This window comes from Rhinolophus sinicus, linkage group LG04 (genome assembly GCF_036562045.2).
Source record: "Rhinolophus sinicus isolate RSC01 linkage group LG04, ASM3656204v1, whole genome shotgun sequence".
NCBI lineage: Eukaryota > Metazoa > Chordata > Mammalia > Chiroptera > Rhinolophidae > Rhinolophus > Rhinolophus sinicus.
Window position 1 is genome coordinate 41,636,796 of NC_133754.1, and position 26,044 is coordinate 41,662,839.

The 26,044-nt window shown below is 37.9% G+C and overlaps 2 protein-coding genes across 5 annotated transcripts in view; one reads left to right on the forward strand and one right to left on the reverse strand.

The window, feature by feature from the left end:
• CLDN10 (claudin 10) overlaps positions 1-12,900 on the forward strand; it is a 103,045-nt gene extending 90,145 nt beyond the window's left edge. For all 3 annotated transcript variants that reach the window (XM_019737174.2, XM_019737173.2, XM_019737172.2), the window contains exons 4-5: positions 11,831-11,938; positions 12,564-12,900. In XM_019737174.2, coding sequence (XP_019592733.1) covers positions 11,831-11,938; positions 12,564-12,684 — 229 coding nt within the window. In that variant the 3' untranslated portion in view covers positions 12,685-12,900. The remainder of the gene's footprint in view (positions 1-11,830; positions 11,939-12,563) is intronic.
• A 2,234-nt stretch (positions 12,901-15,134) lies between these two features.
• The window catches only part of DZIP1 (DAZ interacting zinc finger protein 1), a 52,363-nt gene continuing 41,453 nt past the window's right edge, over positions 15,135-26,044 (reverse strand). For both annotated transcript variants that reach the window (XM_019737178.2, XM_019737177.2), the window contains 7 exons: positions 23,548-23,698; positions 23,123-23,252; positions 22,469-22,522; positions 20,910-21,100; positions 19,576-19,706; positions 18,203-18,377; positions 15,135-16,254 (listed from right to left, as the gene is read on the reverse strand). In XM_019737178.2, the coding sequence (XP_019592737.2) occupies positions 16,178-16,254; positions 18,203-18,377; positions 19,576-19,706; positions 20,910-21,100; positions 22,469-22,522; positions 23,123-23,252; positions 23,548-23,698 (909 nt within the window). In that variant the 3' untranslated portion in view covers positions 15,135-16,177. The remainder of the gene's footprint in view (positions 16,255-18,202; positions 18,378-19,575; positions 19,707-20,909; positions 21,101-22,468; positions 22,523-23,122; positions 23,253-23,547; positions 23,699-26,044) is intronic.

Sequence of the window (26,044 nt, forward strand, 5' to 3'; positions counted from 1 at the left end):
ATAGGCTGAACTATGACTCAAACCAGGTAGCCGAAGTCTAGAATGCTTGCTCTAAACTGCATGATTTATAATATCCTATTTCGTAATTTTTGTTACAGTACGCTATATGTATTTGTCATTGAGAGAATTTCTTTCATACATTTAAAAATAGTTTTTATTCTGAAATTTTATTCAATGGGAAACAAAAACAGCTGTTTTGGACCCAAGACTAACTTTTTTACTCCCCTGCCTATGTTAAAAAGATGTGTTCCTGATTTATAAATTTTCTCCTAACGAGTTTTTGATAATGAGATTCGCACAGATGTGCATGACACCAAACATTGAGATGAAAACTGAGACTGTGCTCCTGAAGATTAGAAACATTTTAATGATAGTTAAATGAAATACCATTTTTCATTTAAATGATACATTTTTATTTCAGGGTTTGGTATCATATACAACAAAACCATATTTCTCATGGTTTGTCTTATATATTAAAGACATGGCTTACTTATCTGGATTATCTTTTCTACATCACTGTTTTTATTTTCCTGACAATTATTAAGGATGTCTTTGTCAGAATTTTGAAAACAGTTTAAATCTTTCTTCAGAAGGTAAAGGCTGATTCCTATATGCACTGTAACTTCAACTTGTCTTTCATGATTTTTTCTTTTCTGTGCTTGCTGTGCTCAGTCACCCAAGTCATTTTAGTACCATTGGGATTTCTTATTCTCCTTTCAGTATTTGGTTAAACTCAGTTTGGAAATTACGGACTCTGAAAGGTTTTCCTCTTTTCTACATTCTTGATGCTGCATCGAACTATCCAATTCCCACTCTTGGTCTCCCAGCATTCCTCTTTCTATCTATACCTACTCTCTCTCTGCGTGTCTAGATTCTCATCTGTAAAATCAGGATAATGCTAGTACTCCTTACACAGAGTTACTGTGAGTTAAGAAAGTGTATATATATATGCTTAGAACTGATTAGAAAAGAGCAAACACTTTGTATTAGCGATGACTGTATTGTATTAGCTATTATTAAGATTGCTTTTTAATTTCATGTAGTATTTAAGATATCGCTCATCTTTATAGATGTCTTTATTAGCTCTTCTGTGGTGACTTAAGCTATAACACCTACAATTTGCCAATTTCCCTTATAAAACACAAGAGCTAGGGGTTATGGAAAATAACACGATTTACAGATTGGTAGTATTTACAAATAACAGACCCTTCATGCCAAGGCCTTATGGAAAATACAGATTTTATTTAAAAAACAAAACAACAACAACAACAAGAAACAAACTGCTTATTGAGAACATGTTAGCTCCTTGAGATATGGACTTTCTCTCATATCTCTGTCCCCAGCAGTGCCTTCCACAAGGAAAGGCCCTCGTGACTTCCATAAAGTCCACTTAGATCAAGGAATTGTCAAGGCCTAAGAACTGTAAATATAATCAGATTCTAATTACCCGCAATGATTGAATAGGGGCATAAAAATGACATGTGACATGTAGAGGAATTCACAAACTTCATTTAAATAGAACTCCTATAAAAACCAACAAATCAACTAACTTGATTTCATCTGTTTTCCATTTATCAACACCTCTAATAGAGGAGAGGGAGATGAAAATTAAGATTGTAGTTGTTTTCTGTCATTGCCCCGTTTTTCCTTTGGTTTTGCTTTCTTGCTTTCATTCAAGTTATGATTATGTTTTATGACTCCAGGGTGGGCTATTGCAAAACCTTGAAAACTATTTCTCAACTCTTCCATTTGGGCTGTTTCAAACCAGCTTCCTTCTTTTTGTTGTGTTAGGTTGGTGCAAAAGTAATTGCAGTTTAAAAGGTTAAAAAAATATATATTGCAAAAACCGCAATTACTTTTGCACCAATTACTTTTGCACCAATCTAATAACAAAATCTACCAAATCCTCCCCTCTTCCTCCAAAACACCCCCACCCTTGTGCAAGCTTTTGGTAACAGGCACCCATTAACATGATTCACCATCATAGGGAGTTGAAATTTAATTACATTATTTCCACTGTTGCTTTGTTGTTCAAACCACTAACTTCCTGAATGGCTTGCTTTTGTTGTCTTAGATAAACTGTTCCAAGTAAGACTTGATTGACATAAAGAAACTTCTTTTAAAGCGTGCAAAGTTAGAGCACTGAATCAATTGCCCTAATCGAGGAAATAGGTCATCATGATCTTACATTTATTCTCTTTTAGTGTATGAGATTTATCATTAATGTTTTGGTTCAGATATTCTCATGTTTGGGTCTCATCTTCGGGCTCTTCTATTTTCAGAGTTCTTAAAACCATGGAGTTACTTATCTCGAGCATTCTTTATTCCTGGCATATGTTTAGTTTCTACTTTAGGATTTAAGCTTTGCTTAGGTAAAATCTTTTCACCATTGTGGCTACTTAGTAGTTAGAAATAAACAGCTATCTACTTTCTGATAAATTCTCTCATTGTTACCTGTCAAGTTAAATGAGCAATAGACAGTTCAAGAAGTATATTTCTAGATTACACTCGTTTTCCTTGAAGTTGAAAGGAATATCGATCTCTCTAGGTGACTTTGCCAAGATATTTAACTTCTGTTCTTATTATAATGTAATGAATTATGGATGTTGACTTATTTACGCTTACTCCATTCATGAGGTTATTTGGAGAATGAATTAATGTTGGTACAGCTCATAGATTCTTGCATAAGGGAGTCCATAGAAGTGACATGTGAACAAAACAATTCAACTGTTAAATATTAAAAAGGTATTGTTTTATGACATTATTCAGTGGTAGCGAAGGCCACTTCAGGTCAATTGATCTGATGCTTTATTATGCTAGCATGACTTAAAAATCTATTTGGAAATCAAGTGTTTGGCAACTGTGTTTTGTTTTTCCTGACCAGTACATGAAGTCACAATTCCTGCTACTTTGCCATGCTTTCTGGTTGCTCAGCTTTTACCACCCCGCCCCCCGGGCCTTTCCCTCTTCTTTTCACATCCTGGTTAACCCCTCCTTGTCCTGCAGGGGTTGCATTCTGGGTAAGGTGCCCTCCTGGCTGCTCGTGTTGTGCCTAATGCTTCTATCATAATCCTACTGGGCGGTTAGCACTTGGTTATTGGTGCATCTTCCAAATCAGACCGGGAGCTTATTAAAGCAAGAGACCACATCCTGCCGATTTGAGAACCTGTTACAGCTAGTCCGTGCTCCGTGACATTTGCAGCAAGGATGGTCAGTCAGCAGTAGTGTAGGACTGTCTGTCTGTCTGCATCTCTGCATCTCTCCTGAGATAGAAGGACTTGAACACGCTTGTGGAGGTTTTGGTCAGGGGAACCGGGAGAGGAGGCACCGTCACATACCGTTTAAGAGCGCGGGCTCGGATGTGCCCACCACTGGGAAGAGTGCTCGACACATAGGCTCTCAAGAAATGTTGATTTAATGACTTTTGGTTGAAAAAATAAAGTTTAAAAAATTATTGTGGTAGGGAAAACGTTGGTGAGGACATGGAGCAAACGGAATGCTCACACCCTGCTGGTGGGAGCGTCAAATGGTGCAGTCACTTTGGAAACCTGTGTGGCAGCATCTAGTAAATCTGGACACGTGACCCAGGAATTCCATTCCTAGGGGTGTACCCCACATAAATACATCCATATTTTTACCAACACACACGTACAATGTTCATAGCAGCACTCTTTGTGATAGCCTAAAATGTAAATTACCCAAATGCCCATCAGCAATAGAGTAGATAGTGGGGGATAGTCACACAATGGGACACTACACAGCCATGAGAATGAACCATCGACAACCATTTGGATAAATCTCACAATCATCGATGAGGGAAAGAAGCCAGACTCCAAAGAATGCATATAGCATGGTTCCATTTATTTTAGTACAAGAACAGGCAAAACTCACGTAAGTGGTTACAAGTCAGAGAAGGCAGCCGTGACTAGAATGGGGCACAGCAGGGCTCTGGGGTGCTGGTAATGCTCAGGTTTCTGGTTGCATATGCGTGCTTCACTTGTGAAATTTGCCGCATGCATGTTTGTCTGTGTTCGTAAAAATTCCTTTAAAACTTTAAAAAACTGTACTTTTTAAAAAAGTAGTAAGGACCCTGGTTCCAGGCTGCCTGGAGTAAACCCCAGCTCTGCCACTTATTAGTTGTGTAACCTTGAAGAAGTTACTTGTCCTTTCTGTGTCCTGTGTTCCTTATCTGTAAAATGGGATAATAGGTACTATGGGGTTATTGTAAGGATTAAATGAGATAGCACATTTCAGCTGTTTACAACCATGCCTAGCACATAGTAAGCACTGAATAAATGTTAGCTATTCTTTTGAAGGGTACTGACCCTTAAGAAAGTAGAGTACATTAATAAAGCAGTTCCTTACCTTATGCAGTATATGACGGTTAGCCATAGAGAAATGTATATTGAAATGTTGGAGACCTAATAGAGAGGACAATTGTTGTAAGATGCTTGGCTCTCAAGTAGAAGACAGGTTTGAAAGGGACCTAGCATGAAACCATTTAAAAGAAACAAGGCTTACGTAATTTCTTCTCCTTATTTCGAATCATCTCAGTCATGGCATTGAGTTAGAGATATGCAACAATGTGAAACTGTCAGATGGATACTCTTGAGACCCTCCTCATGAGAACCGATTCTACATACATTTTCCCCCAACACCTGGTTCAATTCTAAAATGTTTTCAGGTAGGCTGTTGAGGATTCTGAATAAAATGCAGATATGCTTTTAATTGGCCCAAGCTTTTTTGCTGCAAGTCTGTCTGTGTCTTTTTCCCTCAATACAGATAGATGTGCACACTTGTCTCTACACACACAGATTCTTGTGCTCACCAATGCTGCTCATGCTCTCAGGTATCTCTGGACTGTGTTGATTCTTTTAGGAATTTCCAGTCTTGAAGAACAGCCCCTTCTGCAGTGTCAGATAATTCAGACTTCAGAATGTGCGTGTAAACATGTTATTATGCCTACTCGGGGTATTATGACTCAGCACATCATTTCTCACTTAAAATACAGGCCCAGTAAACTCCCAATTATCCACATGAATGGAGGAGATCAATGGCATGCACGTTGCCAGACAACAGATTTGTTTTTGAATTGAACTATGTAATTTTGGGGACATGAGCTGTTTCTTGTAAGTTACAATTTACTTTGGCTAGTATTATATTAAGTTATACTGTGGATGATTTTTTCACTTTCCATGGGTAATTGGCAAGTTTTTGAACTTCTGTAAAGACTTCTACTGAGCACTTGACACACATCTGGAGAGGGAAGGCAGCAGAGAGGTTAAGAGGCAGGTGTTCGAGTCAGACCTCTGGTCATACCCTGGCCTTGCTCCCCTGTGACCTCAGGGAAGATGAAGTTGCCTAGTCTGGATAACAGAGAGCACCTCCTACTTCTGAATGGGCAGAGGATTAAAGAGAACACATATAAAGCGCCTACCACAGTGCTCAGTAAGTGTTACCTGTTATTAATATATACAATTTGTAGAATTCTGAACTACCGTCATGATAAATCATAACAAATGGAAAGGTAAAGCATGCATGTCTGTTATAAACTAGCTACAGAAGAGCAATTTAGAATTGGCAACAACAACAACAAAGCAGTCTCTATTTTGGTTTTCCTAAATGTGACAATTCTCCATGAAGTTTCCATGTGTAAGTAGATGCTTATTATTGAAATTATTCCATTCTACTTCAGCCACCATTTGCAAGACACCTGCCACTTTTTAGTAATCTCATGGGGAACCTTGGGCGGGAAATCTTTTGGCACCTCCCAGGCAATGGGAGAGAACTGTTAACTGATAGGAATTATGTGAGACTAGAGTAGGACAGCCTAAGGGAGATACACAGTTTGGTGGGCACTAAACACCCTGCTTCTAGTAACTGGGACCCCAAAAGAATGTAGAGTATTTGGGGGATATGTGTTTGTAGGTAAAATTAGCATACTTATTTAATATAAAATCCATTGTATAGACCTTGGATTACATAAGTTTGTGAGTTTAGGAAAGTTTGTTTTAGATGGTAATCTTTAAAAGAATGGCATGCCAATGGAACTTAATTTTAAAATGTTAACATTGATAATATATAGGTGTAATTTCTAAACTTAAATTTTTTTTAAAACATATTTAGTTGTTTTAAGGTAATTGGAATATTTATTTTGGCTGCCGCCACTCTTGATTAAAACTAGGACAATATGTTTGAACCAAACACTGTCCTGGATGGCAAAAGACCTGGCTCCTGGCTCTGTGACTTTCAGCAAGGTCACTTCACTTCTCTGGGGATCTTAAAAGGATGAGAGTTTTTTCATTCATTAAACAGTTTTAGTTTTGTTTTTAGAGGAGCTGACTCTCTTTTTCAAGTCCAACATGTCCTGATTTTAATTACTACACCCACCTCTTTCTGTGCTGGGTGAAAAAACAGCCTGAGGGAATTTAGAAAAAATTCCATACCCTAGAGCTCTTGAGCCACTGAGAAGGTAATGAGCCAGGGAGAGAGAAAACAGCTTTATGAAATGAGAACTAAAACTTCAGCGCATTGATTGTATTTTTTTTTTACATTAATGAAATCTTTTACTTAGTGAAGGTGTACATAAAAGGAAGAAGGGATGATGGCTAACAGCGCAGGGTTTGGAATCACAGTTACGGGTTTAAACCCTGGTGCTACCATTTACTTAACTGAGATATGGGGCTTGAGCTTCAGTTTCCTCACTTGTAAAGCTTATCTCTCAGGATTGCAGTGAAGACCAAATATGATAATACGTTTAAAAAAATCTTGGCACACATGAAAAATCCTAGTACAGTAAACTGACAGTAATAGTAACTATTGTTATCATAGACATTTACTTGAACCATAGCTGTGTGGATTTGGGAGAACAGGTAATATTTACTTTGCAGAAACAGGCTCTTCTGAGTCTATTGTTAAGCTTCATCACACATCACCATAATTATTTGCTTAATGTGTGACTATCCCCCTCAGACAGTGAGATCCTTGAGAAAGGAGCTGTGTTTCTCTCATGCACCTTGAAACACATGATTAGCACAATGCCTAGCCTGTCATCTCTGTGGTCATTACCAGAATAGGCTACACTAGGGTTTCCAGGCAGGAATCCCCACCCGTTCTCAGGAATTTTTTTCGCTTTTCCGTTCCCGAATCCCAAGAAAAGTTGGTCGGGAAATTGGGAAAATCGACTCCTCAAACCCAGGTGGTTGGTAGTATCGGCCGTCACTTTGTGGAGACGATTCATCCTGGAAAACAGAAAACAGTTTATATCTCGGGATTTGGCAAAGGAAAAGCGACAAAAATTCCTGAGAACGGGTGGGAATTCCCTCCTGGAAACCCTAGGCTACACCAATTCCTGTGGATGGCAAATCGAGTCATAATAGGGATTTGGGTGTAAGGAAGACAAAAATAGGAGGTGAAAATAAGAGGTGTTCCTTAATCCATTAACTCAGGATTACTGTGAAGGTTTCATGGTGGAAATATGAGGTGAAGTATGAAATGCATCAGAATTAAGTTCATGAGGAGTGGTTCTAGTTCTGGTTCTCTCAACATGAAATGAAAGACCTGAGCAATAGCCTAGAGCCCCAGGCATAGCCAGGTGGATGAGAATAACTTTGTCCAATACTTCAGAGTACAATTTAACATCTTAGATCTTTATGGTCCTTTTATTGTGAAAATTTCAAGTGAGTAATCTGTGTTTTAATGTCTGTATAGAAGTACATTTCCCCCTATTATTCGTTTCCCAAATTCACATTCAATTACATACATGAATTAAAGTCATACCGGCAGTTTTTAATTAGTCCTATCAACTGAGCAGAATATCTGAGAGATGCTCCAAAAACAGTGCTTTGATCTATAAAATGAAGTTCTGTCCTCAACCTGACAATCATGGATCTGTCTGGTGTTAAGCAGAGTTACAGCTTTTCAGGATAATGAAGACATGTTGGCAGTTGTAACAGCTCAGTCAAGAGGCAACACCATGAGTGGGAAAGCTGGCCTAGGGCCAGGAGGATATCATTAACAAAAGAAAGACCTACAACAAACAAATCGTCTGAAATTTGGATAATCTTCTTGAGGTGTTGAAGTCAGCTTCTTGGCATTACCAAAAATGAAGAAAGATTTCCAGGCAGAGGTGAAGTTTCCCAATCAGTGTCAAAGGAGGTGTGCTCCATGACACATCTGAGTGCATATTGTATTGCTCTCTCAGTCCTGTCTTTCAGTAATACAAGTCTGTTGTTGCCAGATCACGCACACTAATAGGTATGAATTCAAGTCATTGTTGAGTAAGTTTGCTATACATGTCTTTTAACAGAATAAAGAAGAAAAAGTTCCTGAAAGAGAAAGAACCAAATCACAAAAGCCCTCACAGCCGAATTGTTAAAAATTATTGGTGTAATCTCTTTAATCTCTTAAAGACTTCAATTAACTGGTATTATTTATTAAATATATGTCTCCGACTCAATTCACAAGGAATTCACATGGAAATGATATTTTCCGTGGAATACAGCCTATATTTGGTGCCTTAAAGAAAATCAAAATATATTTAAAAACAGGAAATAAATGAATAGTTTTTGATATAAGCCAAAATCGTGATTCTTAAATCCCTTTAGAAAGTTTCGTGATGCTTAAATGAGTATAAAGCATAATTCCTGACATTTGAACTGCCTGGGTATTTTGTCCTTCGATTTGTAACAACACTGTATTTATGTGTGTGTGCTCTTTTAAATGAATTCATAGTGCTGAGCTGTGGTTTATGATTTCTACTACCTTCACTTCTAACTGACCACTGTTACTGTGCTTCCCCCCAAATAAGACCTAGCCGGACCATTAGCTCTAATGTGTCTTTTGGAGCAAAAATTAATATAAGACCCGATCTTATTTTAATATAAGACTGGGTCTTTATAATATAATATAATGTAATATATTATAATATGTAATATAATACCTGGTATAATATAATATAATATATAATACCGGGTTATATATAGTGTAATACTGGGTCTTATATTAATTTTTGCTCCAAAAGACGCATTAGAGCTGATGGTCCAGCTAGGTCTTATTTTCAGGGAAACATGGTAATAATTAGAGACTTATTTTTAGTCCACTGTGGTACCTGGCACTGGCATCCTATTTTAGAAAGCTAAATAGTTTAAGAAAAATCTCAAGACTATTTCTTCCAGGGATAGTCACACTAAGTAATACATAGTTTCAGGAGCAGAGATAGCCTAAACTCTAGGGGGATAAAATAAAGAAAAATAGAAAGTATCATTAAATTGTAATCTCATCGTAATGTCCTCCAAGCAGAAATTCTCAGTCTTCTCATGCCTTTAGTTGACTTCGTAGTAAAAGGAAGAGAATGGATGGGTCTGATGCCAGCTAACTTACAGGATGTTTAGATGTAAGAGGTCAAATGATAGGCACCCACAGCTCGGCACTGTGCTTGTTTTATTTGTATAATCTCGTTCCAACATAAAAGCAGGATTCGGGAGAACAGGTAATGTTTACTTTACAAATCCAGGACATCCTTTTTTGATGTATAACATGATATTTTAATGAGGTATCTTTTATAAAACTACCAATTAAACACTCTTGATCTGGGAAACTCTCTTCTTTTTCACTGGTGCACTTCCCTAATCAGTCCTCTTTGGGGCTATTTTTTGTACCAACTGAAGGTGTTTCTTTCCACTTCCACCAGCCTTCTTCTTCTGCCACTGCTTCTAATAGGAACAGTTGAAGTTTCTCGGTTCCCAGAGCCCAATCAGGGCTCCAGTGCAGGATGAGGTGCTTGGGTGTTTCTTGGTTCAGCTATCACCTTGATTTCCCAGGGAAGGCAACACAAAAGTGAGGAAAGAAGGAATCATGGGGCAGGAAGTATTGTGTACATCACCCCATCCCAGTTGCAAACGCAGGCCATGAAATCGCATCTGTAGTCAAAATAGGCGAATGGATCGTAAGTCCCTAATCTTCTGTAAGTGTTGTTTCCTGCCCCCTCTAAGCTGGTGGCTGGGGCCCTGCTGTTAAACTACCCACCACAGCTGTGACTCAAACCACACCAGAAGGCCTACCTGTGCCTGATGGGAATTCACATAATGATACAGCGCATAGAAAAAGAGCCAAAGCTCAGGATGGGCACAGGTCGCTCACGCCAGAGGCCATCAACATCATGGTGTGGCCTTGATACCTCATCCTGGTCCTGGCCCTGTACCTGGTCAGGGGGTTGGGCTGGGGAGGGAGCCGACCTTGGCACGTCTTTCTTACCTTCAGTTACTTCCATTCTCAGCTCCTCTGTGGATTCTGTACGATCCAAATAAATCCTTCCTATTCTAACTTCATTTTACAATGAAACGCCCTCTTAAGTAGAAAATGGCAACCATCAGTTTTTTCCTTGCAATGGTAGTCAATGGGCCAAAAAAGTTTTTGAGAACCACTTCTTCATTAAAAAACAAAACAACCACTATTCTTCAAGAATAGGATAGGCAAACAGGAGAATACACATAGCCCCTGAGATTTTGGTATACTTTTCTCATTCCTTGTTTCTCTGGGTGAAGCTCCTCCCCTAAAAGGATTTCCTCTAGCCCTGCACTGTGATTTTCTTTTTTGTCTTCAGTAGCATTATTTGCACCCTAATATGGTGACCTCCCCAAGGCAGGGGCTGTCTTATTTATCTTCACTTATGCTCCAGTCATCAGTAGTGATGGCCTGCCATCTAGGAGATGCTTAATAGAAATTGATCACTAAATGATAGTTATTTTTTATTCATCTTCCACTAGGTTGTAGTGATAAGCAAGATGATGCTGTACCTACCTCTGACTTCTCATGGGCACTGTAGAGGGAAAACTTTTTTCCCCCTCTACTCTCCCAGGTTGTCTACTAGGGCTCTGTAAATTAGGCCGACATAAGATATATTAACAAGAGAAAAACAGAGTTTATTAACATGTGCATCACACATACACATGGGAGTACCCAGTGATGAGTAACTTAAAGGGGTGGTTAGGACTTGGGCTTATATAGCATCTTAACAAAAGAACAATAGATTTGTAGAGAAGGGATGACAAAAAGGACTTTGAGCTTCTGGGAGGTGCAACTAATGGCAAGGCAGATATATGGGGAACTAGTGGAAGATAAGGGCTAATTAGTCAAGTATGCTACATAGATTCCTCTGGTGCCATCTCTGGGCTGAGTCTGGTGTTGTATCATGATTAACTTCTGTCCTTCCTGGTGGAGAGGGGAGGGCAAATGTATGTCCTGCTTGTAGGCAAATAGGGGAAGGCAGAGAGTTTTTCTTGTATCTGCTCAATTGCCTTCAGCTCAAAATAATCCTTAGGCCAATGTGGCATGTTTGAAGTGGCATATTCTGTCACCCTTCAGCAGTTTGCACATGATTTGCAGAGAGCAGGTGCTTAATAAACATTTACTGAATTGAACTAAAGTGAAAGCAAAGGCAACCTTTCCTTTTTTGCCTAAATACTTTATCCTGCATAAGACAATAAAGAGATGGAAAGCTTTGTGAGGTTCACACAACGTCCAGAGGAAAGATGTTGGCTGAGCCAGGAGACCTGGGCTTTGGTGGCTTTGCTTCTACTTTGCCTGCAGGATCCCTTCATCTTCCTTTTGGGATGTTGGGGAGATATAGTCAAGTGATGGCTGTAACAACACTTTGAGAAGAGTTTAAAGCATTATATAGATAGATACAAGGTGTTATTCCTTCCTGTACAAGTTCCAATAGTAAACATTGATAACAAGCATTTACTAAATGTTGGCTAGTAGTGTTAAATACTGCTTACCCCCACCTCCCATAAGTAAGCCGTAATACTTGTGTAATACTTCCTCACAGGTATGAATTAGGAGCTGCTCTGTTTATTGGATGGGCGGGAGCCTCACTCTGCATAATTGGTGGTGTCATATTTTGCTTTTCAATATCTGACAACAACAAAACACCCAGGTATGAAAAAGAGATAAAAATGACCTGTTAAAAAGTACAATACTAGTCTAAATTATTATACGTGGGACAAATTATAGATAGTTCATATGATTCTTAGAAACTTCAAAAATCCAGAATTGGGAAAGGTTAGGAAAATTAATATTAAATATATTATTATAGTGAATAGAATATAGTTAATTATAGTTCATTAAAAAACAAAAACAAAAAAACCCCCAGCTCATCATTGTTACATCCCCAAGCTATTTGTGTAAGTAGAAATATGGGTCTAACTACAGGGGCATAGTCTTCACTTTGGCCTCATCATAATTTTCACATCGGCAGAAATTGCTGATGAAGGTCACTGGTCTCCTAGGTTCCAGGAAGCTGAGTTTTAAATAATAGTTTTGAAGGAGAATAACTGAACAAATGAACGAGCCATGATTTTCTTCTGTAGATTCTCTGTCACACCAGCTGACTTAGAAGTATTTCTTGGGGCAAGAGAGAGAAGGGAAGAAAGCTAACTAAAAGGAATCAGGGAAAAGATTTCAATTTAGCTATGACAGAAATAGGGGGAAAATGATTTCTTCCCATTTTTATTTGCCCTACATGTGAAATAGCATCCACCGAACTATGTTTTGCCTTTCAGAATGGGATACGCTTACAATGGGGCCGCATCTGCCATGCCTTCTCGGACAAAGTATCATGGTGCAGAAGATTTTAAAACCACAAACCCTTCAAAACAGTTTGATAAAAATGCTTATGTCTAACAAGCATGGCTGCAAGCTGTGTCTTGAGTTTGTTGTAAAAGTGAACTGTTCACAAAATGATCCCATAAAGCCCTCCTATAATGAACACTCAAAGTTTTAAAATATGAATTCGAAGAATTTGTTGATTGTATGGATGTAAATGTTCTTACATAGTTATGTACTAATCATTTTCTGTTGTGGCTTTCTATAAAAAAAATAAACAGGTTATTTACAGGATGTGTATATATTTTATACATTTTAGAACGTGCAAAGTATTTAGCACCAAAAGGTCAAAAAGTATTTCATAATGTAGCCTTCTTACTCACTCAGCTGTTGCACTCTTTGTCTCCCTTCCTCATGTTTCTTTCATCTACTTAATAGAAGCTATATAAAGAGTGGTGTCTTGTAAACAGTGTGGGGCCATCTGAGACTGTTCCTCAAGATATTTGGGTGGAATGGACATGTTACTGGCTGCAGAGAGTTTTCTAGTTTCTTACACCTCTCTGTCACCACTGTAATTCACAATGACAGCTCAAGGAAGGGGTAATAAATGGGGTCAAGACGTTATTACCCATTACCTAGCATGTCCACCTTAACTGCCGAGGCTGCTCTGATACAAAAACCACATTCGGGGGTGGAGCATCAGCAAGAGCTCAGCTACAAACGCTGGTCGTGGCTGGTCCTGGAGCCAGTGTGGTACCTGCCTTCCTCAGAACGGACAGGCTGAGTTCTGGCGCCTCTTAGGTCCTGTGTGTGGGACTAACTGGGCAAAGGACAGACTTACCATTTGTTGAGATATGTAAATTGCTCCGGTGATTTCTGAACACTGGATTTGATTGCTAGAGCCAGCCCTTCATCCTCACAAACACCCTCTGAGGTAAAGTACTAGTAGGATCCTGAATCGACCATAGGATCGATCATAGGAAATGAAAGCAGAGAATTTAAGTAACTTGCCACAGGGAACAACAAAATAAGGACTAGGAACTGAGGCAGTCTAGGGTAAAATGTATAGTGTCAAACTTTGGATAAGATTTGGTACCTGTGTTATCTGTGAGCAATACTTGTGTAATACTAATACATTTGCAATACTAGTCACAGCATGGGTGAATATAACATTTTCCTGAAATATGAGAGCCTTAAAAGGGAAATCACATTGTTTGGAGTTGCTCACTGGAAAGAAAAGGATATATATTATATATATAATATATATAATGCTCAAGACCATGATAGTACTTGGAATATCTTTTCCAGTGATACAAATGAACTGAAAGCCATAAAGGGAGATTAGGTGCTACAGGTCGGTGTAGGTGCAGGGTTTTGTGAGTATGTTTGAAACAAATTGTTCAATTTCAGAGCTGTGCTAGTGAAGATAATGTTTAGATTGTACTGAACTATTCTAGCTCCTGAAGAATTTAGGGACCAAAGAGGGTAAAAGTACAGAAAAGGTCTGCCAACAACCAGAAAGAAGTTAGCTGTGCATCAGTGTGGAGAAATATTAGGTGATAGCCCAAAGGAAAATGAGGAAACTAAGTCTAGTAGGACAAAATGATAGGACTAAACGGATAAGTTAAAGGATTGGCTTTTACAACACAAATATAGAGACTTGCTTTAAATATTGGGTATAGTTAGCAGAAGTTCATCACATTTCCCAACCCTTTTCCTGGCAAGCACAAAACATGAAATTGAGAACCAGTTTAAAGTCTGTTCTTGTCACTGTCTATTAATAGTTGTATGGCTTTTGGCAAGTTACTTAATATCTCTCAGTTTCTCACATTGTTAGGATGAGGCTTACAATAATAACTGCAACTCAAAGTTGATCTAATTAAATGGGCTAATAATGCATGTTTTAAAAAAAAGCAAACCAGGTAGCTCAGTATCTGTTGACTAAATGGACGAAGCGGCCTGTGTACCTTCTTAGACACAATGTGTTTTTGTAAGTTGCTTATCTCTGTCCTACTACATGAAAATTTGATTTGGCGGTTAATAAAGCTTTTAGAAACTTACACTGGCGGTGCCAAAAAAATGTATACAAGTGGACACTTTGGGCAACATTGCTCAAGCAGTAGTTGGCCGTAATCAGAAGTGTCTGGATGCTGATGGTAACCACTTTGAGCACCTCTTGTGATTGCAGAAGTCAAACGTGACTTGTATTCATCTTTTGTTATTGGTATATATTGAGTATTACAATTTTAATACAGTTTTCCTTTCTTAAAATGTGTATACATTTTTTTGGCATCCTCTGTATATAAAGTGAGCACAATTGCATAAAATGGCCCCTGTGGGAAATTTTTAAAAAGGTAAGAGTAGATTACAAGTAAAAAGGATGGGGTGGGGGGGATAGAATCAGATAAAAAAATTGTTCTAACTTTAGCTCAGGATGTTATGTAGCATAGCCAACAATGCAAACTTGAATCCCCTAACAAGATAAGTTTAATCAGAAATCATCTCTAATAACTCAGTCACAGTCACAATGATGTAATGGAGTGCTTTACTTGAAAGGTTAACAAAATAAAAAGAGATCCCAAACCCAACAAACTATTTAGTTAAAAAGTTACTTTTTTGGTTTTGTACACCTGAAACTAATAAAAAAAAGTTACTTTTTTGGGAAACAGAGTACAGATTATACCACAAAGTTTAAAAAATGCAAAAAGAATCTATATGAACTTTCTAACCATTGACATGTCATTGTTATGAATAGAACTAAATTAATTTTGAGGTATTTTATAATACAGGTTGGGCATTTTTAAAAAGTGAAAAAAACCCCCACATATACATATGAATTCAATAGTGACGCAATCTTTTCTATTCATATTCTGATAAATTAATTGACACTTATAATAGCTACATTTTATTCATAAAAATATCCCAGGTAAAGATTATGCTACAGAAATGGTATTTAAATTTCTAAAATAATTGTTAAATAACAACATGCTTACAATGGCTCAAAGCTGCATATGGTAAAGGTACTTCTGGGAAATGTATTTAACATGGGCCTAGCTATATTATAATTCTAAGCTTCTATATGAAAAAGAACCAATATACCCTTAAGATTTCACTAATTCCACTAATTCAATTTTAAGGACACCAACAGAATTTTATAATAAAACACTTCCAATGTGATAACATATATAGGAAAGATATTTTAAAAGTTTTAATTCAAACTAAAACCTGCTATAATTTAAAAAAATTGTCACTTTAAAATTAGTTGAAAAAAATACACTTAAACACTAGAGTACCGTTCTGAAGAAGAAACTTTCTATGACTTCATTGACATGTCATATTTAAGCAGCAGAAGTCTTAAACAGCTTTATATGCTTCAAATGCTGTTGACAATTTTGTTTTTCAATACTGTATTAGGTGCCATTAAAAAGACCCTTGTTCTTTGAGTCAGCTTCTTTGTTACTGTAGGAAATACTGTAAGGCAGGAGCATTTGAATCGTGCTGGCAGATGATTGAAATACTGTGATACTGAAATACTGTTGGCATCTGGATGTTCTGACATGTGGGATCTCAGTTATACATCTGAAGAGTCACTCCAATCAGTCACAGTTACTAAGCTGCTTTTCAATGTGCTTGATTCATCTTGAAGTCCTTGGAGGGAGAGAGAGAAGGGGGAAGAAGAGGCCCCAGTGATTATAAAAACATAGTCCAGTCTGTAAAAATCCATAACTTCATACTGTAATTTATCACTCAGTGTCTGAATCTATTCCCCAGTCCTTTCCCCCAGCTCCCAACAAGCCATGTAGGAGGCTACAATGCAATGTGACCATGAAGTGGCCACATCTCTAGGATACCTCCCAGGACCCTTGCATGGAGGCTCCACCCAGCATCTCCCCTTCCCTGTGTTCAGCAAGGGCCTGGATGTGACGGTACTCAATTCATTTCTGTGGTGGTTGTTACCGACTCTGAGTGATTAGGTGGTAAAGAAAGAATACAGTTAACAAGCTAAGTAGGGATTAAATGGTAAAAATAGACTTTCAAGGGTAGATGAGCTTAAATATGAAGTTAGTTAAAAAGTGCTTTGAGCCACTGAAAATAAGACCTAGACGGACAATCAGCTCTAATGCATCTTTTGGAGCAAAAATTAATATAAGACCTGGTCATATTTTACTATAATATAAGACCGCGTTTTATGTAATATAATATAACATAATGTAATGTAATATAAATTATATAATAATATAATATAATGTATATTATATAATAATATAATATATATAATATTATATAATAATATATAATACCAGGTCTCATACTAATTTTTGCTCCAAAAGATGCATTAGAGCTGATTGTCTGGCTAGGTCTTATTTTCAGGGAAACAGAGTATATTGTAGAGAATTCCACTTGAGGTTGACTCTAGATAGGTTTTTTTGTTTGTTTGTTTTGAGGGGCTTGGTATCATGGCATTGAGAGAAGAGAAAAGAAATCGAAAGTCTGTCTGGTTGGCCCTGTGTACTTAGAGTCACTGTAACGTAAACATGGTCTTTTTCAACTGTTAGAATCGATCTTTAGACATAGCACAAATAATGATGGTTACAGAACAAGTTAGTGTTATGACTAGACAATATGCAAGTAAAGGCACAGCTGACATGCTGGTGGAGAGAAAAGGTGAAGTGAAGGGTAGAGGCAACAGTGGTGGAGTGGGCAAGAGATACTGCAGCAAATGGAAAGAGCAAATGTAGAGATTAACATGTTTTAATTTAAAATTACAAATAGGGGTACAAAAATACTGAAGAGGGGGCATGAGAGGCATAGTGAGTGAAGAAAATGAGCCAAATCCTCATGTGTATTAGCAGCATATCCACAGTTAATGTCTAAAGTTGAAATGTCTAGAAATGGTGGTCTAACCCTGTTACTCAGAGACAAGGAGTTACTCATCAGAGGCCCTAACACAGAATTGATGATAGGTGGTATGGCGAAGCCCTCTGTACGACTTGACTTTCAGCATGTGCAAGAATTGCTTTAATAAAAAAATATAAATTGCATTTTCTAATTTAAAAAATTTAACATATCAACAGTTAAGTTACTGGGCTTATCCAGACACTAGGATTTATCCAGGAATGGTTTCAACTAATGGTTTCATTTATCATTCATGCCACCAGCTACAATGCTACAAGAGAAACTTCCTTCAAAGAAAATAAAGAAAAATATTTAATATGTAAACAGAATAATACGAGAAGACTGCCAGAAGAATGGCCTCATTCAAGTATATGATCAGAAATTTTAATTTCTATGGGGCACCTGCATGAAGAGTATATTTATATGGGCATTTTCAAAAATAATATAAAAAAAATTTTGAAGACTAAAGATTAAGCCTAAAATTAAATAAAAATAATTAGTAAATGTATACAAATATTACAACAGTAAGTTGTACACATTCAGTCCTTACTAAAATAACATAAAGACAGCATCAAGGTCTTTGTTATGCCTTGTTTTTGTCTAATGATGTATCAGCACAGTTTAATTAGATATTTATAAAGATGAGACGCAAATAACTGGAAAATGGACTGAGCTTTGGCAAGACACAATAGCAGCGAACCTTCTCCTTTTGGCCCTTTCAGATTTGATGCACCCCAGGCACTTGGCACTTGCGTAGAATTTGATTCATTTTTCACAGGTGGAGATTCTTTCTGTTCTTTCCCAGTTCTTTTCCCCCCAAATTTTTCTTCCTCTAATGATGATATGTCCCAGTCATCATCATCCACGTCTGCACACTGAAAGAAATACATGGAGAATAATTAATGTTTCTTAAAGAAACGGTGCATATTGTTGGCCAGGCTAAGCCACTGACACTGAATAATAAAAAAGTTGAGAACCTCAGAGGATCCCCCATCTGGTCATTTCTGGAGGGCAATGAAATGGATTTGGAAATCCGTGTTGTGAAACTGGAGGGAAAAACCTCGTTTTTGTTTCTTGCCATGGAAATACATGTTTCCTAACCTACCAATCATGCGTTTAGAAAATTCCAGAAACATTACATTTTAGAAGTGAAGTCATGGTGCTCCCCAAGTAGGAGCAAGGCTGGCTCTGGAGCTCTTACTCTGTAATAATACAACCTTTTACCGTAGGAGACATCACGAGATGGCCCTGCAGAATTGGCCCCTAACCGAAAGGAGCAGGCATATCTACCAGGCCCTTTCTCTCTCGGTGACCCAGCTCTTTGTCATGCTTGGCTTGTGTAACACATATTGCACTAATAAAAGTAGTTTGACAAAATGCTCTGGATTGATTCCCTAGATGAACAGGGAAGAATTAAATCCAATTTAAGTGAAAAATTAAGAACAGAACAACCACTACTGGAAGATCCGATCAACACACACGAGCTGTGCCCAGAAATACACTGGGAGATCTCCATCCACAGAAACACTTCCAGTGGCCTTGGTGTTGGAACTGCTCAGAATGTGTTAGGGCCTTGCCTCTATTCAGGAAGAAGAGCTCGGGCTCTGCGGTCAACTCGCTTCACACATCCTTCTGAAGCATTTCTCCAACCAGCTACAGCTCCCAAGTTGGGCTAAACCCTGACAAGTCCCTAGTTTACCCCCAGGTCACACCATGGTAGCAGAGAAGTCCCTGGACGCAGATCTAGAGGCCCCAAGTTCTAGCCAGTCACAAGTTTCTGTGTACAAACCATCTAATATCTGTAAGCATTAAATAACACATGTGACAGGATTTTGAAAACCTGTAAAGTTTGATAAGCACATGAGGTATTATTACCAGTTATCATTCCAATATCTCTGATTCCCTATGGAATGGAAAGAAAGGCAATACTGAAAACAAGAAAAGGCAAAAATCTCAACCTCTACTATACTAAATCATTATCTTTGTTTTCTATCTCACCATGAAAAGTAAATTAAGATGTATTCATTAAAAAATTAATTTCTCTGTATGTTTAGCAAGTAAAAATGATTTCACCTTTAGATCTTCTTTTAATTCTCTTTTGAGGAACGCTTCAGCAATATTAATCCCACCAACTGGCTTATTCACATTTCTGTGATTTGAAACCGTCTTTTCAACTTTTTCAGTTAATGTTTTAATGGAGGTTCCTAAACAACCAATAGAAAATAGGAAAGGTTTTCACAAAATGGTATCTATTTTCAGTTCTAAGATAACCTTACAAACAACTCTAAGTCTTAAGCTTTGGAAATAGTTATAAAATAAACTCAACTGGTGTATTTTTCAAGTTAAAAGAGTTACATTAAATACTTACAATTCCTTTAAAGAAATAATGATCCTCTAGGCTAGAAGCAATAAAATTGTCATTTTTAAATCAAAGAAGGATGGTCTCGGTCAAGTACTGATCAGAAACTTTAATTTCAGTGAGGTGACTTGCATGAATGGAATATTCAAATGGTATTTTCAAAAACATTATTATTTTAACATGAATTAGTTATATTTTACATAATTATATAAATATATGGTATATATATAAATTATATACAATATAATAATTACATCTGATATGGTTAAACTATATATTAAACTACATTAAACAGAATTTCCTTTTTAAAAAAATGAGCCTTCAGTACCACTACTCTTCAGCAAATTAACAGCAGTCACAGACTTGGACCTTATGTTTCTTTAGAATTGCCCCATCTCCAAAAGGCAGCAGAATGTATTCTTATACTAGCCCAGTGTTATGGGTTGAATTGTGTCCCCTCCCAATTCACATGTTGAAGTCCCAACCCCTGTACCTCAGAATGTGACCTGATTTAGTGTTAGGGCCTTTCAAAAGATAATCAAGTTAAAGTGAAGTCATGGGGGAGGGGGGCCCTATTCCAGTATGACTGGTATTCTTATAAAAACAGGACATGTGGACCTAATGCACTCACTGAGGGAAGGTGATGTGATGAGACAAGGGAAGATGGCCTTCTACAAGCCAAGAACAAAGACGTAGATCCTTCCCTATGGCCCCCAAAGGAACCAACTCTGCCACACTTGATTTTGGCCTTCCAGCCTCAGGAACTGCGAGACAATAAATTTATTGAAGCCACCCAGACTGTGGTATTGGTTATAGCAGCCCTAGGAAACTAATACACCTAGGCATCCCTGACTCTTCCTTCCACTTGAATATCAATTCGTTGCTAAGCCCTGCCCATTTTTCCCTTGTGCAGCAGTGGCTTTTGGATCAGCCCCATTCTTTCCTGGAACACATCTCCAGCTCAGGCTGCCAGGGTGTGGTGCCCTTGGTTGAGAACCACTGTCCTAAACAAAAATTTCCAACAGGATCTTCAATGATAAAAGCTCACCTGTGGGCTTGGGAGAAATATCAGAGTCCTCAATTTCACTGCCCTCGGTCCAGTCAGTGTCACTTCTGACGGTTTTCCTGCCAAAGCCACTCTTGCCTTTAGATGACTGCACAGGAAGTAAGTCTGGAGATGTGTACGCCTGGATGAAGTCCTCATCCTCCAGCTCTTCCTCGGAACTAAAGGGAGAGGTCCTGAATAATGAAAACCCAAACAGAGGGCGTTGTTTTCTAAGGTTCAGGATTTACAAGTGGTATGCCTCTGAAAGTGGTGAGAACTTTCGCAGGTAATTCCCAGGGAGCATAACAAACAAATGCCTGTGAGACCACAGAACAAGATGGTGGCCAGGCCTAGGACTCACATCAAAAGGCTGAAGGGTCCTTTCGAATCCAGACCCACCAACCACACAGCATATTTAACAAAATGGACTGAAGTTATGACAGTTCCCTAAATCCAAATTTGTATATTTTCAACATTCTTGGTTTTTACGCACCTCAGAAAAGTATTTCTCAGTAGGAAAAAAACACACTCTGCCGTAAAACTACTCCATCTTTTGAAATAGTATCATTACTTATAACTTACTTTTACACTGCACCTTACAAAGTGCTTTTACATATACAGTCTCATTTGTATAATCACCCCATTTTAAAGTGAAATAAAAGTTCAGAGCAGTGTTCATCAAAAAAATACTTACTGAGCACTTAAATTCCAGACAATGTTCAGTTATACTATATGCCATGAAATAAGGCTCTCCCCATGAGAATATATACGTGAAAAGTGCTTTTGAAGAGTAAATCATCATTTATATTGTCTCTACTGTATTATACTATCTCTCCTATATGTATATGTATACACACACATGCACAATATCTCAATGAAAAGATTAATAGCATCAATTATCTCTAGAAAAAGTCAATGACAAAATTCAATTATAAAATTAGTTTTCCTCATAATCAATAACAATAATATACTGATGATTTACTGAGTACCCACAAGCACTGAGGCCAAGCCCTTTTCATATATTCTCATTAAATTTGTAGAACTATCCTGTGGGAAAGGCAGCATCACCCCATAGTACAGGTAAGAAAACTGAAGGTTTGAACGGGTAGCAATTGAATGCGTGGCACACAGTTAATGAATGACCAACCTAGGATTCTTAGTATCCTAAGGGAGCTTAAGAGAACAAGGTCTAGGGCCATTATCAACCTCCACGAGGCACTAGGACACTAAAATATCATCTGATCACACTATCATGGATCCAGGCTTTATTAAAAGGCAATATCGTTCATTTAATTTATTAAGCTTATTGAAAATTACTGGCCACTGAGGGGGGATAATGGAAACAACTCAGGGTGATCCCACTTCTTAAGGAAGGCCACAATGTGATAAGTGCTATTATGTAATAATTGATAAAGAAACAAAGACACATCACAAAGGAACAATAAATTATAACATTTAATAATCAGGGCTTTCATTAACCACAGTAAGCATACTAATTTACCAAGAAAGGAATGTTCAGTGAAAATAATTTTTTAAATGACCTCCCCCGCCTAAGTACTCACATAATAGTTGAAGACTTTCTGGGAAAATGATCTTCTATGACATTTTTCTTATTTCTAAAAAACAAGAGAAAACTATCTCTAAACAGCACGAATAAATAATGTAATTTAACATAAATTTCTATGGAATTGGTGATTTTTGCTTTTAATGTATATGAAACACGGTGAGCAACAACAAGTCTCCCAGTTCCAAGGAGAGATGTGTGGAAATTACAAGTGTGAGTCTCTGCTGGGTTAGATGTTGTGGGCTGAATGTTTCTATCCCCTTAAAGTTCATATGTTGAAACCCTAGCCCCCAACTGTGATGATCTCTGGAGATGGGACCTTTTGGGAAGTGATTAGATTTATTTAGGTCATGAGCGTGGGGCCCCCATGAAGGGATTAGTCCTTATAAGAGGAGGAAGAGAGAGCAGAGCTCATCCTCTCTGCCATATGAGGACACAGCGAGAAGACAGCCATCTGCAAGCCCAGGAAGAGAATCGTGCCTCACCAGAACCTGAGGAGGCCGGCACCCTCATCTTGGACTCCAGCCTCCACAAGTGTGAGAAAATAAATCTCTGTTGTTTAAGCCACCCAGTCTATGGTATTTTGTAGTGGCGGCCTGAGCTGACAAAGATAAACATTAATAAATGTTAGGGTTGGTTGGGAAATACTCACTTTGGAACAGATGTCTTATCAGTAAAAACAGCTCTTTGTCTAATCAATTGTCTGCTTTTGGGAGGAAGTTGTATTGCCTTGGGTATTTCTCCAGATGAAGGGGTATCCACTTGAGAAGCGCTGTACTTATCTGGAATAGAGGTGTCATTCATGAGTCTGCGTTGCGTGAAAAGCAGAAGAAAACACGACAATACTGTTTGCACTGGTATTGAAATGAGCTAGTCCATCTCTAGAATCTAGAGCCCACACTACTGAGATTTTTTTTTAATGTAAAAATGAAATCCAAGACCCAGCATTTAACGGTTCAAACAGTAATAAAGTTGCAAATTAAGTGCCAAAGTTTGTGAACCATTTAAAATGATTAAAAGGTTGTTGAATTTCGCTTCCATCAGCATAAATGAAATGGCCGTCGGTAACAGGCTTACCTGTTCTCTCCTTAATTTTACAGCTGACCTGATGTTCAAGGAATTCTCGAACTTGCTGAATGTTAGGTATTTGTCTGTCTCGATCATGTCTTGCTGATTGCACGGTTCTTAGCACTCTATTGAAGTGATCACTCGGAATGCCACGTATATCCTTAGGGAATAACATGTTAAGTTAATCAATTATCCTGGGACGTTTTTCATTTCATGGACATTTGTAAGCATTAACTATGCCAACCTTTCGTCCTTACTGCTGCATGTAAGGTGGAGGGCGCCCTATATATAACACACTGTGCGGGGCCCCAAAAGGAGCTCTCAGTGTTACTGGGACGCAACACGCATGCTGATTATATATGACTAGTTAGCCGTACTTGGCTGTGAAAGCACGGAAGGCATGTGTGTGACTGTATGTGACTGATTAACCAACAGTGCAAGGTGTGTGATACGGACCGAATGAGTCCACAGGGCTAGAGGAGTTATGGCGAGAGGCTATCAAAGGCCCTGGTGGCTAGAGAAGGCTTAAGAGGGCCGTGCCCTGAAGGATGCGTGGAGTCATACAAGTAGAAACAAGGAAGTATTCAGATGGGTAGGGGTTGTGGTGGGGCCTCCTTGCAGGAAAGATAGGCATTGGGGCAGAAATTGTCAAGGTGTTTCCAGTAGCTAATGCTACAAAGGAATGGGTGAGGAGATCAAAAAGGAGACTGAATGCTGAAAGGAAAAGCTTAAAGGTTATCCCACAGGTAAAAGAAAGTCAGAGGCTTTCAATTATAAAAATAACATAACTAAAGAGGTAATTTGAGAAAATTTATCTGTATTTGATGGGAATCTAGACAGAAGAAAACTAGATAAAGGGCGGTTTATTCGATAACAGTGTCACACACACACTCCCATATCCCCTCTCCCCCTTCCCTCAGTTTTTCCTGTCACAGGAAGTGACCCCACTGTCCACCCAGTTGCTCAGGATAGAAATCTCCATCATCAGATCAAGTGCCACCTCCAAGAAGAATGTGTTGGATTTCCACTGCCCTAAGGATGGTCAAAACCCACTGAAAAGAGTCTATGTTTAAATTTAAAAGACTGGTAACACTAAGAATTGGTGAAAAATGTGAAGCGACTGAAACTCTCACACACTGATAGGGATAGTGTAAATTGGTATAAACACTTTGAAAAACTATTTATGCCTATTAAAACTAAACATGTATATGCTTAAGACTCAGCAATTTCATTCCCAGATATATATCCTAGAGAAAGAAAGGCCTGTGTCCATCAAGAGGCCAGTACAAGAATGTAATGGTCAAAAAGAGCCCCAAACTGGAAATCTGAATATCTATCAACAGGAGAATAGATAAAATGTAGTATACTTAGACAACAGAATACTACACCACAAACTATTTCCAAATGAAATGATAGGTATGAACTTTACAGACAAAATCATAAGCAAAAGAAGTCATATACAAAATACTACTTGATGTATGACTTCATATGAGGTTCAAGAACAAGTAAAACTGAGTCAGAATAGACATTACTTCTTGCTGAGGAGTAGGGGATGGTATTGAGTAATAGTGAAAGTCAAAAGGGAGTCTTCTAGGGTATTGGAAATGATTAATCTCTTGAACTGGGTGGAGTTACAGATCACACACACAGACACATACACAGAAACACGTACATACAAATCTGTATATACACATATGTATATGTATAGGAAGACGTGTATACACACGTAACTATATTTACGTATATCCACACGCACATGTATACACAAATACGTATGTGTATAGACACATACACACACTATACACATCCATACACATAAACATGCATATGTATGCACACACGTACATGTGTATGTACTTATGCACACATGCACATGTGCACACCACACATGTATGTATATACTTTTGTGTACATACATATATGCACACATAGACATATAAATACATACATATGGGATATAAATGTAAATTGTTCACTTAAGATTTATGTATTTTATGTATGTCAGTAAAAATGTAAGAAGCAAAGAATATAAAAAACATGTTGTACCAGAATTATTCAATCTGGAAAGAACATGAAATACAAATTTATTCATCCATTCATTTCACAAGTATTGCTTAAGTGCTATTTTATAATAGGCAACAATTTGGAGTTAACAGCAGACTGTAAGCAGCAGTGTAACTGCCTAGATACAATCCCTGGCTCCTTCATTACTAGCTGGTGTGACCTGAAGCAAGTGACTTATCCCCTCTGTAAAATGGAGAAAATATTGTCACTTATCTCAGAGATTTGTTTCTATGTTTAAATGAGTTAATATTTGTAAAGCTCTTAGAAAGGTGCCAGACACACAGTGAATGCCTTCTGAGAGAGTGAGAAATGATATCTCATTAACCTCTGGTCTCCAAATGTGGAAAGAACTGACATGCCTTTTTCCCTTCTCTCATCCTTTCTTATTTAGAAAACAGAACAAAACAAAACAAAACCAGCAAATATTCCAAAAATGAATGAA